This window comes from Lissotriton vulgaris, unplaced genomic scaffold, assembly GCF_964263255.1.
Source record: "Lissotriton vulgaris unplaced genomic scaffold, aLisVul1.2 SCAFFOLD_247, whole genome shotgun sequence".
Lineage (NCBI taxonomy): Eukaryota > Metazoa > Chordata > Amphibia > Caudata > Salamandridae > Lissotriton > Lissotriton vulgaris.
The window spans coordinates 1240686-1255366 of record NW_028255597.1 but is presented as its reverse complement, the minus strand read 5'-3'; the positions used below and the strand labels follow the sequence as shown (position 1 = coordinate 1255366).

The following is a 14681-nucleotide window of genomic DNA, read 5'->3' as shown; positions in this document are numbered from 1 at the left end:
ACAATGCAAGCACATTTTTAGTGCAGAGTGATCACTGTGAGAGCAGGGTGAGCGGGTGAATGTTGTGAGTGCATGGTGATCAGTGTGAGTGCATAGTGATCAATGTGAGTGCATGGTGATCAGTGTTAGTGCATGGTGATCAGTGTGAGTGCATGGTGATCAGTGTGAGTGCATGGTGATCAGTGTGAGTGCATGGTGATCAGTGTGAGCGCATGGTGATCAGTGTGAGCGCATGGTGATCAGTGTGAGCGCATGGTGATCAGTGTGAGTGCATGGCGATCAGTGTGAGTGCATGGCGATCAGTGTGAGTGCATGGCGATCAGTGTGAGTGCATGGTGATCAGTGCAAGTGCATTGTGCTCGCTGCGAGTTCAGGGTGAGCGTGAAAGTGAAGGTGAGAATGAGAAGTGAGTTGTTGAAAACAGGGTGCATTCCCAGAAACTTGAAGTGTAGGGTTTCAGATCTAAGTTAAACTATTGCTATAATGGCATTAATCAAGGATTGAGGGTGGAGGAAATAAATAATTTGCTGATCCTGCAACAAACTTCCAGTCTAATGATTAGGGTTACCAGCTTATTATTTTGATGGCCCAGAAATAAGCAGTCACCTAAAGCTGTATTTTTAACACTTATCTGTGAATACTTAGAACAGCAAATATAAATAGAAAGCACTTTTAATTGTCAATTTTAATCGTGTTCTGGGGCTGCCTCAATGATCCATGACTGAAAATGAAAGAGAACAAAGACAGAAAAGTCACATAACTAAGTAATACATAATTTTTTATTTATAACTCTAATTAGTGTCAAGAGCAGGCATATTTCTTTTGGCAACCCAACTTTATATTCCTTTTCATTAAATGCATTCTCACACTACAACAAGAAGTGTAAAGATACAAATGTAAGGAATAGGCAGAGTGGGGACCAGGGGGTACTGGAACCATAAACAACATTAAGCCTCTGTAACCAGTTTATAAAAGGCTTGTAAAGATGCTAATGGTCTTTAAAGACCTGTGAAAAACTCGGGTGTGCCGGAGATAAGACTCCAGACACTGCCCAGCCGAGCCCCCAGCAGCTCGAGTTTCACTGCAGCAGCCCGGGCTGAGACACAAGGCGGGGGAAGAGGGGGGCTGAAGCCCTGGAGGCCAGGGCAGACTGTGACTGTGAATGCGCGACCCCTTCACACCACTCCACGGCCCCCCTGGGGGTCGCGCCCCACAGTTTGAAGACCCCTGCTCTAGAGGCTCCCCTATTACCGGAGCGATGAAAGGAACTGCCCCGAAACTGCTGTGACTGCAGAGCCCCCATGGATTTTGCTGTCTCAGTGTCCTTTTTAATTTTTTCGAGGGTGGTGTCCACCTCTGGACCAAAAAGGAAGTCTGGGTTAACTGACTGGTTGAGCAAAGATTTTTTAATCTCGGGTTTAAACCCAGAGATGCGTAGACATGCGTGACGTCTCAACATTACACTAGTGTTAATGGCCCTAGCTGCTGTGTCTGCCGTATCCAGTGTGCATTTGATGGATGCATTAGAAATTAACTTCCCCTCCTGTATGTTCATTTCTGCTCCCTCTTTGTAAACGTCAGGCAGGTGTTGCAACAACTGTTCTAGCGTGTCGTAGTGAGCCCTATCGTATCTAGCCAATAGGGCCTGTGTATTTGAAATCCTCTAAATATTAGCAGCCTGTGCTGCCACCCGCTTTCCTGACGCCTCCAAGATCTTTGCTCCTTTGTCCGGAGGAGGAGCGTCACCACTAGTTTGCGAGTTTGCCCTCTTGCGAGCATTGGCCACTACGAGGGAGTCCAATGGGAGCTGCCCTTTGATGGAGGTGGGGTCCACTGGAGCAGGTCTATATTTTTTTTCAATCCTAGGGTTGATAACCCTTGCTTTTGTGGGCTCTTTGAAAATGTCCTCAGCTGCTTGAGGACTTCCTTTAGCATAGGCAATGTCTTGATCTTTCAGAGGTGGAGAAAGTATCAAATAAGAAATCATCTTCCACAGGTTCTGCGTGCATTTCCACGTCATGGTTGAGGGCTGCCCTTTCTATCAAAGCGTTAAAAGCCACCGTGTCTTCAGTAGGCGAGGTTTTGACATTGTAAGACTGAGTGTCCGGTGCAGCTTGTGGATCATTAGGGTCTACAGCATCAGTCCATTGCTGAGGTTCTTCCTGATCAGTGTCAGCCTGATAAGTGAAGGCCGCCTGACCGTATTCATCACCCATATCCTCCTCGCTTTGTGCTGGAGAATAAGCCATCTGTTGTGAATAGCTCTCAACGTGTTCAAAGAGAACTGGTGAGGTGGTCGAGTCTTTTTTCCGTTTAAGAGGGATTTTATACGCCTCCAAGGGATGTTCAGGTGCGATCTTCCGTTTATGGATGGTAAGCCTGACCGATTCCGAGTCGATGAAGAGTCTCGACTGGTTGTCGTACGAGGGTTCTTGGAGGGTTCAGGGGTGGACCTCGAAGGCGCGGACACTGTCTTGGATGGGTCGGTGCCTTTGTGGTGCTCGAGATGCTTGGCTCGAGCCGTCTGTGGCAAACTGAATTTAATCGGAGTGTGGCCTGTGGATGGGCCAACCTTCTCAGAGCTTGCCGTAGTGTTCGATCCAAGCTGATTTGGCGACTCACTAGTATGCTTGCTACCTTGCGTCGACTGGAGCTCACGGTGCGTAGCATGCACGGCCTTGGGCGTCGATGCAACCTGCTGCTTCGGGTCGGCTTTGGTCTTCGACTCGAGAGGTTTGCCAAGTAGCGGTTTGAGCGCTGAAATCTTCGGCTAAACAGCCTTTTTGGTCTGGAGGCCTTTGGTCTTGTCGCCATGCTTGGGCGCCGGCGCCGACGTCGACTGCGTCGAGGTGACGTGCTGGACTGCAAAGCTTGGCTTCGGCGCCCCAGTCTTCGAGGCGACGGCCCCTTTCGACGCCGAAGGGTCTTCGATCGTCTTCGACTTGACTGGCGTCGACGTCGATCCGATGACCACGTTTAGTAGTTTCGGTTTCTGTTTTGTCTCCGTTGGTTTCGGTTTCGATTTTGAAAGATCGACCGATGGCTCCTTTGAAGTATTCTTAGCCTGGCCTTGACGTGGGGCTATAGAATGTGGAGTAAGATCTCGGCTAAGGCCTTTTGGTGATGCCTCGACCTGAGCCGTAGGGAGCGTATTGACAGTAGTAGGCACCGCTACTGCGGTTGGGCCTGGCTCATCACTGGAGTCGTCATCGACGGCCCCGATGGCCTCATCGTCGTCCCCTACCTCGACAACGTCTTCTTAATGGACGTATTCCTCATCTTGTTCGTCCACATCGAAGTTGGAGTCATGCTCCTACGCTGGATCCGACTGCTCGTCAGGATCTTCTTCTTCGCCGGCGCCTTCTTCGTCACCGGCCTCGAAGATGTTGACCGGCTCGGGCGCCGACTTCTGCGCTGACTGTCTTGCTGCGCATCGAACACGAAGCGTTTTCTTGGAGCGGAACTTCGAGCAGGCCATACAGCTGGCCTCGTCATGCTCCGGGGATAAACATTTATTGCACACTGGGTGCACATCAATGTGAGGGTTATCCTATATGATTATTTTGTATTTCGTAAGGTCTTAAGGCTGCGCAGCCTTAAGGTCACACACTACTCTGACAAGCATCAGAATTTAGCAATTCTACAAACTGAAGTCTGGCATCTGCTTCCTTCTCTGTAACCACCACTTTTGCTTAAGTCCTCAGCAATTCTATTACATGCATCAACCACAAACATTTAAAGTGTACAATACTTGTTTACTAGAACACATTCTTTGAGGTGTCCAATTTCACCTCTACTAAAACTGAACTTCAAATATGGTTGGACCTAGCTCTAAAGGGAAATATGTTTTAAGCCATTTTCATGAATTAATAGGTATTGGATGTTTCTAAAGAATACAAAAGTATAACAAGATGACAGAGAGGAAGCAATCCACAAACAAATAACACTTATTACTGGGTGCATGTGAAAACTCCACATGCAGGTGCCCTTTTCGACCAGAGATAAGGTCAGGCAGGCAAAACAACACAAACAAAGTAAACCTCTAACACATAGGTGCAAAACATTATCTTCATTGTTGTCCTGGGTTCTTTAATTTTTTATGTATTGAGTCTAAATGATTCCTCCCTTGCTTAACCCAAAATTCTGCATGGAATATAAGCTAATAGGGCAAAGGAAAATAACCAAGAGATTAAATCTATTAAACTTTCAATTAGACACCTTTATTTCCTTTACTGAATACCATAAACTTATTGTAAATTCTGGAAACACCTTCAACTGAATTACCCTTTCATAGTTCTTCTCCCCTCTTTGTTTGGAGGGAACAACACAATATAAACAGAGACAACTGGGTACATTTTATGGCACCACAAAATTTATTAAAACAAACATCCCTTATCAGACAACCCATTCAACTTCTAAAGAAGTCTACAAACTCTTGGGATTATAGAGTTGAAAACTGTGGTAGTCTTGCTCCTCTCCCTTCAGGAGTTGAATGTGGTAGTAGAAGTTCCAGATAGTTTTAAACTCCAATCATCAACCCTCTATCATTAAATCTTCAGAGACCTGGCAGACCAGATAAGTTTCTATCTATAACGTCACCGCATTACCAGAGGTGTGATGAAGGGGCATACAATCTATTGCATTTCCATCTGGGAATCTCCCCTCAATTACACTACGTATGCACCTTCTACTGAGTAGTATTAGGGTATGTTGGATCTCTTTAACTGGAATTATTCCTATCTCTCAAAATTAATTTTGTGATATGCTCCAAAAGGAAATCTTGGAGACATTACTAAAGGACAGCTACTATACAGTTTTATGGGAAGTCTGTATCAGGTTTGAACGAAGAGACATGTTGGCATGATACACAGAAAACTATTCTGGAATGATTAAGCTTTACATGGGTTTGTATGTAGTGGGCAGTGAACTCCCTGTCTCTGCTTTACTATAATTAAGTCAAACTATAGTATAGTTTTAAAGAACAAGTTACTTACCTTCGGTAACGATATATCTGTAAGAAACATTAGTTAGTATTAGATTCCTTACCGGAGAATATCCCCAGGCGTCCCCAGGCGTCAGTCTGGATCCGACGGCTGAGTTTTCCGCCCTGGCGTTCAGAGAACCTGCCAGGTGTTGAACCGTCAGAGTCACGCCCTGACGTTCCAGCCATTGCCAGAGGCGCAGAGCCTCCTGGCAGAGGGCCCACGACCCCACCCCGCCCTGTTTGTTGCAGTACCACATGGCGGTGGTGTTGTACGTGAACACCTGCACTACACTCCAGTTGACAAAGGGGAGGAACGCTTTCAGTGCCAAACCAATCGCCCGCAGCTCCAGCAAATTTATATGGAGCCGGGACTCTGCCGGAGACCAGATGCCTCTGATCTCTGCCTCTCCCAAGTGGCCGCCCCAGCCCTGGAGGGACGCGTCCGTCACAACAACGTGCTCCGGTTGGGGAAGGGAGAGAGATCTGCCTCTGACCCAATCGCGGTCCGTAAGCCACCACTGCAGTTGTCTCGCAGTGCCCTCCGAGATCAAGACGTGGTCGGACAGGTTGCCCTGATGCTGGGCCCACTGAAACTTCAGGTCCCACTGCAGGGCCCGCATCCGCCACCGGGCGTGATGCACCAGAAGGATGCAGGAAGCCATCAGCCCCAGCAGCCGCAGCGTCAACCTGACCGAAACCCGGGATAACGGCTGGAAGATGGGAATCAAAGCATGTATATCCTGGATTCGCCGTTCCGGAGGATAGACCCGAAACTGCGCAGAGTCGAGAACCGCTCCGATGAAAAGGAGCTTTTGAGAAGGGGCACAGGTGTGATTTCAGCACATTGATGGAGAACCCCAGCTGGTGCAGGAGATCTGCCGTCATCTGAAGGTGGCTGACGACTGTCTGGGGCGAGCCCGCCTTCAACAACCAGTCGTCTAGATAGGGGAAGACTGAGACCCCCAATCTGCGCAGATGAGCTGCGACCACCGCCATCACTTTGGTGAACACCCGTGGGGCGCTTGTAAGGCCGAAGGGGAGCACGATAACTTGAAAATGCTCGAGGCCTACTGTGAACCGCAGGTAACGCCGGTGGGCCGGCAGGACGGGGATGTGAAAGTACGCATCCTGCAAGTCCAACGCTACCATCCAGTCTTGTGGGTCTCATAGCAGCCAAGACCTGAGCCAAAGTCAACATCTTGAACTTCTCCTTCCGGAGGAAGCCGTTGACGTTCCTTAGATCCAAGATAGGACGTAGGCCCCCTTTGTCCTTCTTGGGTACCAGAAAGTAGTGGGAATAGCAACCACGTCCTACTTCTGGCCCAGGAACGCGCTCGATGGCCCCCTTGGCCAAGAGGGCCGTAACTTCCTCTTTCAGAAGTGCCAAGTGGTCCCCCGACACACGGTGGTTCTGAGGTGGCATGGCTTGAGGGGTTGTCTCGAAGGGGAGGGAGTAGCTGCAGCACCCACCTGTCCGACGTTATTGTGCGCCAGTGGGAGAGGTGATGGCGAACCCTGCCTCCCACTGGTGTCACATGGGCCTGAAAGCTCGGACTAGGAGGATTTAGAGGCAGATGCTGCGGGGGAGGTGTGGCCTGACCTCGCTGCTGTCCCCGACCGCCACCACGGCGGTTTCCACGGCCGCCACCGCGTTGATAATTCTGTTGCGGCGCGTGGCTGGCAGCACGTGTGGGACCGCCCCTTCCTTGGCCACGAAAGGAGCGAAACGAACCCGTTTGCTGGCGCTGGGTCGAGAGACCTAAGGACTTGGCCGTGACCCTGGAGTCCTTGAAGCGCTCCAGCGCGTGGTCCGCTTTGTCGCCGAACAGGCGACTGCCATCAAACGGCATGTCCATCAAAGCATTCTGGACATCAGCAGAGAAGTTGGCGGATCTCAGCCAGGCGTGGCGACGAATCGCCACCGTCGTGGACATCGCTCTGCCCAGCGAGTCGGTCGTATCAAGACCACACTTGATGGAATATCTTGCTGCATCTCGGCCTTCAATCATAGCCTTGCCGAGCTTAGCCCGTACCTCCGCGGGGCATTCAGGCAGCAGCTCCGCAACCGTGTCCCACAGAGAGTGGGTGTAACGGCCCAAGAGGCACGCGGTGTTACAAGACCGCAGTCCCAGACTCAGGGATGAAAAGACCTTCTTGCCATACTGGTCGTACCTCTTCGATTCCCTGTCGGGCGGGGCCGACGGGAATGCGGTCTGGGAGGTGGAGGCCTGGATCACCAGACTCTCAGGGGTGGGGTGGGTGGACAGAAACTTGGGGTCGTCCGCACACGGACGGTGGCGTCTGGCCACGTTCCTATAAACAGGCGAACCTGAAGCGGGCCTGGACCACGTGCCCAAAACAACGTCCGTTAAGGCCTCGTTAAACGGCAGCAGTGGCTCCTGTGGGCATGACTGCGGTTTGAGGACCTCGGTGAGGATGTTAGTCCTCACGGCCGCGACGGGGAGCTCAAGGTGTAAGGCCTTGGCAGCCCTCATCAACACCACTGAATAGGCAGCCCCCTCCTCCGTAGCCACGGTAGGAGGCGAGACAAAACCAGGGTTGGGGGAATCATCCAGACCACTGGCGTCACCCAAGTCACCTGTCCAGTCCATGTCATACTGACACACGCGTGTCAGAGGGTCCTCGGACCCCTCCCACCCCTCTCCGTATTCTACATCCTCACCGTACTCTGAGTCAACGATGTAGACCGGCTCCTCGGGGTTCACAGGCCCCATCGGCGTCGAGCCCGGCGTCGATCAACGCCGGTCCGACTCCGCGTCCGGATGCGGAGAGGGAATGGGGACGGCGCCGCCCGGAGCCGGCGCACCGGCGCCGCGCGGGGGCGGCGCCACGGGTTGCCCCGATGGAATCGGCGCCGGAGAGGCCGGTTGACCAGCCGGCGTCGACCCAGAGGGCCCCTGCGGCGCCGGGATCGGAGCCGTCGGCGGCGCCGGAGCACCCGACGGCGTCGAGGCAGGGTCACCCGAGCCGCTAGGGCCCCCAGACGGGTTAACAGGGCCCGAAGGCGCTGCGGAACCCGCCGGAGGAGAAAGAGCCCTCATGGCCACGAGGAACGCCTCAATCTCTTCGGGGGACGCGCCTTGCCCAGGGACTGCAGGGTATGGAGCAGGCCGCGTCGGCGACTCACGCGGAGCCGCGGGGGTGGGGCCACCCGAACCCCCGGCCGTCTTTTGCGAGCGTCGGAGGGAGTCGGGGGTACGATGACGACGCCCCGACTTTTTGTACTTCCTACCTGAGGAACCAGAAGAATGGTGACGACTCCCGGAGCGTCCGTGACGGCTCCGCGACCGCTCCCTCGATCGCTCCTTCGAACGCTCCCTCGACCTCCGGCCGGACCGGGACCGCTCTCGACGCGGGGCCGACACCCGGAGCTCGAGTAGCTTGCGGGACCGCTCCCGCCTAGCTTTATTAGTCAAGGCCCGGCAGTCGACGCAGGCGTCCACGTCGTGGTCGGGGCCCAGGCACCGGAGGCAGAGTCGGTGATGATCCGTGAGCGACATCGTTCGGTCACAGTCGTCACAGTTCTTAAAACCGGGCATCCTACCAGCACCGTAGAAGATTCAGAGATCAAAAAAGATCAAAAAACATGGTCAAAAGACCGGAGTACTGCTCTTCGGATCTGCGCTAACTGGCGCGGAAAAAAGAAGAACTGACGTCAGCACGCGGAGGCGGCGTCTATATACTCCAGCGACGTCATCACGGCGCACGACGCCAACGACGGACGCGGAGCTGCAGGGGACGCCTGCAGACGACGCCTACCGACGCGCAGGGGTACTGCTACGCAAAAGTTTCCGGATCCAGACTGACGCCTGGGGATATTCTAAGGTAAGGAATCTAATACTAACGTGTTTCTTTCAGATACAAGGTTTTGTTCTGGATTCCCATGATAAAATAAAGTTATTTGCAAAAAAATGTACAACTGGTGATTTCTAGTACCTAAATATTGCATGGTAAAATTAATTTTCTTAGCAAGTTATGAAGACATCTTAGAACACAAAACATCAGCAAATGTTTCATAATATAAATAGATATGCTTGTGTATGTAATTACCTCATCGTCAGAATAGTTATATGCAGATGACACAGCTCCCCACATCCTGCTTGCTGCATTGGCTGCTTGCTTCATGCCGGATTTCAGAACATCGATTTTGGGTCCTGACAACAGTTGATCCACCTTGAGACCAGACAAAGATTTCACTACTGTTCCCAATGAGCCATGTTGTGTAGAACGAATGAGTGCAGTCATAGATGAAGACCGCTCTGCTTGGTTGTGTAACATGACGTGATGCTTTGGGAGCCCAACAAAAGTTTTTGACCTCGAAACTGTATAACCCTTTGGGTTCTCAATTTTTTTTTCTTGGGCTGGGGTAGAATCTAAAGGCAAGCTTGATCGCCTATCTTGAGAAGACTTTTGTGCTTCTGTTTCGCTAGTTCCTTCCTTGCACCCTTGTTTGTGGAGCTCCATACTGCAAGACTTGTTTCCCAAGGGGCTTTTCAAATTCATGTAGCTTTCAATTTCATCAGCCAAGTTTCGTGCTACCACAGGTGACACTGTTGTTTCTTCTGGTGTGGGGGGACTGCTTAGTATAATTTCAGATGCAAGTAATGATAACGGATCTAAGCCTTTTTCAACACCTTCCCTTTCTACAGGTTTTGCAGCACCATAGAAACTGTTCCTTTTATTTGAATCCTCATTGAGGTTTGTTTGAACATCTTTTGGATGAAGTTCTCCATCTAGTTCCACTTCTGCATCTTTTGCTTTTGTCATTTTGACCTGGTTTTGGTCCTTTTCTGCCACAACGTTTTCAGGGGCCTCCTCTGGCTCCTCCAACACAGGTGATGTCCTATGCTCAGGTTCGCAGGCAAGTTCGCTTGCTAGAGTCCTGCTGTTACATGATACAGAGCACAACTGCTCATCGCCTACATCAAAGCTTGGGTGTTTAGTAACATTGAAAGGAGGGGTCTTTGAAACAGACAAGGCTGCTGTTAGTATTTTCACATCTGCCCCCATCATCATTGCTACTTCGTTAGAAGCCAGGTCCAAGCTCCCTTTTTTCAGCATGCCAGCTCTGCTTTCAGCACTAAAGCTACAGCTTCGCTCTGCAAAGACCTTTTGTCTTTTTTGGCCTCTTTCGCTTTTCTTAGAACTGACATCACCAGCAAACACAGAATCCTCAATTATGTCCTGGGTAGAGAATACACCACTCCCACTCCCTAAAAAGAAAGAACTATGTTGTTACACAGTTATCTTCTCCCTCCTCCCATCATGCATTCTATTTTGTATCATCAGCAGTACAAGGTTACATAGTTTGTACTACCCAACTAAGCTTACATTTTTATGCACTAAAACATTAAGTATAAAAGTAGATGGTACTAATACACGTAACCATAATCATGCATTACTGACCTATAAGGGTGGTTCTCCCACACACTGTATTTAGACAGATGGTTAAAAAAAAGAATGGATCTTGTGGAACAACAAAGCAAATGTGATAGCATATGCTACTTCGTTTTGCCTCTGTTTTCTTTTTTTAGTGATTGTGGCATAAAAGAACCTTTAGCCACTGCCTCAATTTAGTTTTTCAAATCACTGAAGACTCTTGATAGGGAGCAGTGTGAGCCAAATGCAAATTTACAAGATCCCTGTACTGGAGAACTATTAGTCCCCTCTAGTATGTGAAATTTTATAAGCAAAAAAGACCTTTTGGATCTGCATATCTTTCTGGTAAACAATCATAGCATGAAAAAGAATACTGATGAAGGTAAACTGACTGAATTAATCCAACATTAAATTCAACAGCTGGAAGAAAACATATAGCTGATGTAGATGGGTGCATACCAAGGTAGTTAATAAAATATTTTGGGTTCTGTTTGTGCCTGCCAAATCAGGAGCGAAAATTGCAAAAAACACAGTTGATGGACAGAATGTAGAACAATGTCATACATTCACCCCAGTACAAGGATCTGGGCCTAAATCCATCGTTTTTTTGCACTCCACACCACCCTGGGTTAGACACTGGCTATATGCAAATCAGCTCTGACCCTGTGCCTCATGGGAACAGTCCAGTCCGAACTACCAAGCCATGTCTTTCCCAGACCGGAATCAAGCATCCAAGGACCAGTTTCTGGCTATCAGCCTTCTTCAGCCTGGATAGCTTGACTCCAGTGGTGTGGAGAGCCTGGGACTCACGTCTGAGTATACCCAGCACACTCGGGGTGAAAATTGCAAAAAACACAGTTGATGGACAGAATGTAGAACAATGTCATACATTCACCCCAGTACAAGGATCTGGGCCTAAATCCATCGTTTTTTTGCACTCCACACCACCCTGGGTTAGACACTGGCTATATGCAAATCAGCTCTGACCCTGTGCCTCATGGGAACAGTCCAGTCCGAACTACCAAGCCATGTCTTTCCCAGACCGGAATCAAGCATCCAAGGACCGGTTTCTGGCTATCAGCCTTCTTCAGCCTGGATAGCTTGACTCCAGTGGTGTGGAGAGCCTGGGACTCACGTCACTTGGAGTCAAGCTAGCCGGGCTGATGAGAGGTGTTACCTCGAAACCGGTCCGGTCCTCGGATGCTTGATTCTGTTCTGGGAAGGACATGGCTTTTGTAGTTCGGACTGGACTGTTCCCATGGGGCAACAGGGTCAGAGCTGATTTGCATATCGCCATTGTCTAACCCAGGGTGGTGTGGAGTGCAAAAAAACGATGGATTTGGGCCCAGATCTTTTGACTGGGGGAATGTGTGACATTGATCCACATTCGGTCCATCACTTGTTGTTTTTGCAATTGCCGCCCTAAGTGCGCTGGGGATGCCCAGACGTGGGTCCCAGGCACTCCACACCACTTGGAGTCAAGCTAGCCGGGCTGATGAGAGGTGTTACCTCTAAACCGGTCCGGTCCTCGGATGCTTGATTCTGTTCTGGGAAGGACATGGCTTTTGTAGTTCGGACTGGACTGTTCCCATGGGGCAACAGGGTCAGAGCTGATTTGCATATCGCCATTGTCTAACCCAGGGTGGTGTGGAGTGCAAAAAAACGATGGATTTGGGCCCAGATCTTTTGACTGGGGGAATGTGTGACATTGATCCACATTCGGTCCATCACTTGTTGTTTTTGCAATTGCCGCCCTAAGTGCGCTGGGGATGCCCAGACGTGGGTCCCAGGCACTCCACACCACTTGGAGTCAAGCTAGCCGGGCTGATGAGAGGTGTTACCTCGAAACCGGTCCGGTCCTCGGATGCTTGATTCTGTTCTGGGAAGGACATGGCTTTTGTAGTTCGGACTGGACTGTTCCCATGGGGCAACAGGGTCAGAGCTGATTTGCATATCGCCATTGTCTAACCCAGGGTGGTGTGGAGTGCAAAAAAACGATGGATTTGGGCCCAGATCTTTTGACTGGGGGAATGTGTGACATTGATCCACATTCGGTCCATCACTTGTTGTTTTTGCAATTGCCGCCCTAAGTGCGCTGGGGATGCCCAGACGTGGGTCCCAGGCACTCCACACCACTTGGAGTCAAGCTAGCCGGGCTGATGAGAGGTGTTACCTCGAAACCGGTCCGGTCCTCGGATGCTTGATTCTGTTCTGGGAAGGACATGGCTTTTGTAGTTCGGACTGGACTGTTCCCATGGGGCAACAGGGTCAGAGCTGATTTGCATATCGCCATTGTCTAACCCAGGGTGGTGTGGAGTGCAAAAAAACGATGGATTTGGGCCCAGATCTTTTGACTGGGGGAATGTGTGACATTGATCCACATTCGGTCCATCACTTGTTGTTTTTGCAATTGCCGCCCTAAGTGCGCTGGGGATGCCCCGACGTGGGTCCCAGGCACTCCACACCACTTGGAGTCAAGCTAGCCGGGCTGATGAGAGGTGTTACCTCGAAACCGGTCCGGTCCTCGGATGCTTGATTCTGTTCTGGGAAGGACATGGCTTTTGTAGTTCGGACTGGACTGTTCCCATGGGGCAACAGGGTCAGAGCTGATTTGCATATCGCCATTGTCTAACCCAGGGTGGTGTGGAGTGCAAAAAAACGATGGATTTGGGCCCAGATCTTTTGACTGGGGGAATGTGTGACATTGATCCACATTCGGTCCATCACTTGTTGTTTTTGCAATTGCCAAATCAGGAGAGCAATAGCAAAAGAACATTTAGCAGCATGGCAGGAGGGCTGCCAGGTACAAGATATGTACAGTGAGTGATCCAGTGGCAGAGCTAGAAAAGGTGGCCACAGCTAGAGAACCATAGTCCCCTGAAGCTTAGGGAAGCAGGGCTATGGGAGATCTTTCTTTTTGATCAGTATGGCCTGACCCCAAGATTTCCGCCCTAAGACTTGCAAGATTGATACTTTGAGACTGAAAGATTTCAGGGCTGCAATTTTAAAATTAGGATGCATTAACATGCAATGGGACAACCCAAAAGGGAGGCCATATTAAAGTCAGGCTCGCACTCCAATCCTGACAAACAAATTACAGTAAAAACAAGTATGGGCAAAACCAATCTGCCTTTCTTTGCCAACGTTTGATTGCTGCCAGTATTGGGCAAGCCAATGTTTGTAAAACTGTTTCACAATCATTGACAAAGCAGGTTCAGGTCATGCTAAAATGCTCAACAAGTTACTTACCTTTGGTAACGCTTTTTCTGGTAGAGACTATCTAAACTAATTCCTCAACTTCGAATATTCCCCAGGAGTCAGTCTGGATTCAGAAAACCCTTCAACAGTAACTCTGAGTGCTGGTAGGTGACGTTGTTCTGATTAACTCCTGTGTCCTCTGCGTTGGAAGGGACACTGCAGTGCCCATATAAGCTTCACTTAGGCACATGGACATCAGTTTCTTTCTTTTGGGTAAAGAGTCCAGTTATATGAGCATGGAGGATCGATGAGGAATCTGCGGGTTAGATAGGGTCTCTAGCACAAAGGGCATTACCAGAAGTACGCAACTTGTTTTCCTGATAGAGACTTCTAGCCGCAGATTCTTCACTTTAGAAAAGATAGCTCAGCAGTAACTCTCTGAAAACTAGCTTGAACCCAAAAGTCCTGGAGGACTGAACATGTTAAATGCCAATCCGGACGGACCTGGCTGTCTAAGCAGTAATGCTTTATGAATGTGCCCAAAGATGCCCCTTCCATGCCTGCGGTGAGTGCAAAAGGACCGCTGTTGCGGCCGAGTCAATAGGGAAGGGCCAAGGGACCTGGCAGTGACCCTGATTTCAGAAAAGCTTTTGAGAACCGCATCGGACCTTGTCGCCAAGGCGGGAGCCATTAAAGGGCTTGCCAATCAGTGATGACTGGAAATCCCAGATAACAGTAACCAAATGGGATGATGCAGCACCACCGCAGAAGCCATTGCTCTACCCAGGGAGAGTGTGGTGTCTTTTCCACACTTGTCCACACTGGATGGCGAACTTCTCTGCATTCCTGTAGTCCACCAAAGCTTGGATAAGGATGGCACATCCTTCCTTGGGAAGCAGCTGTGCAAAACTGAATCCCATAACACATCGGCCAAATAGGCATGTGGTGTTCTACAACCACAGGACAAGCCTGTTGAGAAAAAAGATGCACTTCCTGGAGGCGTCCAGTCTCTTGGATTTCATTACAAGACCGGAGGTTAACATTATGCATACATTACTTTAGTTTCCACTGCTGAGCAGCTCCTTTAAAGAACTTCAAT

The 14681-nt window shown here is 50.0% G+C and overlaps 1 protein-coding gene across 2 annotated transcripts in view; it reads right to left on the bottom strand.

Annotated features, from left to right (window-relative positions):
* The window catches only part of DENND4C (DENN domain containing 4C), a 1503495-nt gene that overhangs the window by 430060 nt on the left and 1058754 nt on the right, over nucleotides 1-14681 (bottom strand). For both annotated transcript variants that reach the window (XM_086951990.1, XM_086951991.1), the window contains exon 25: nucleotides 9056-10218. In XM_086951990.1, the coding sequence (XP_086808116.1) occupies nucleotides 9056-10218 (1163 nt within the window). The remainder of the gene's footprint in view (nucleotides 1-9055; nucleotides 10219-14681) is intronic.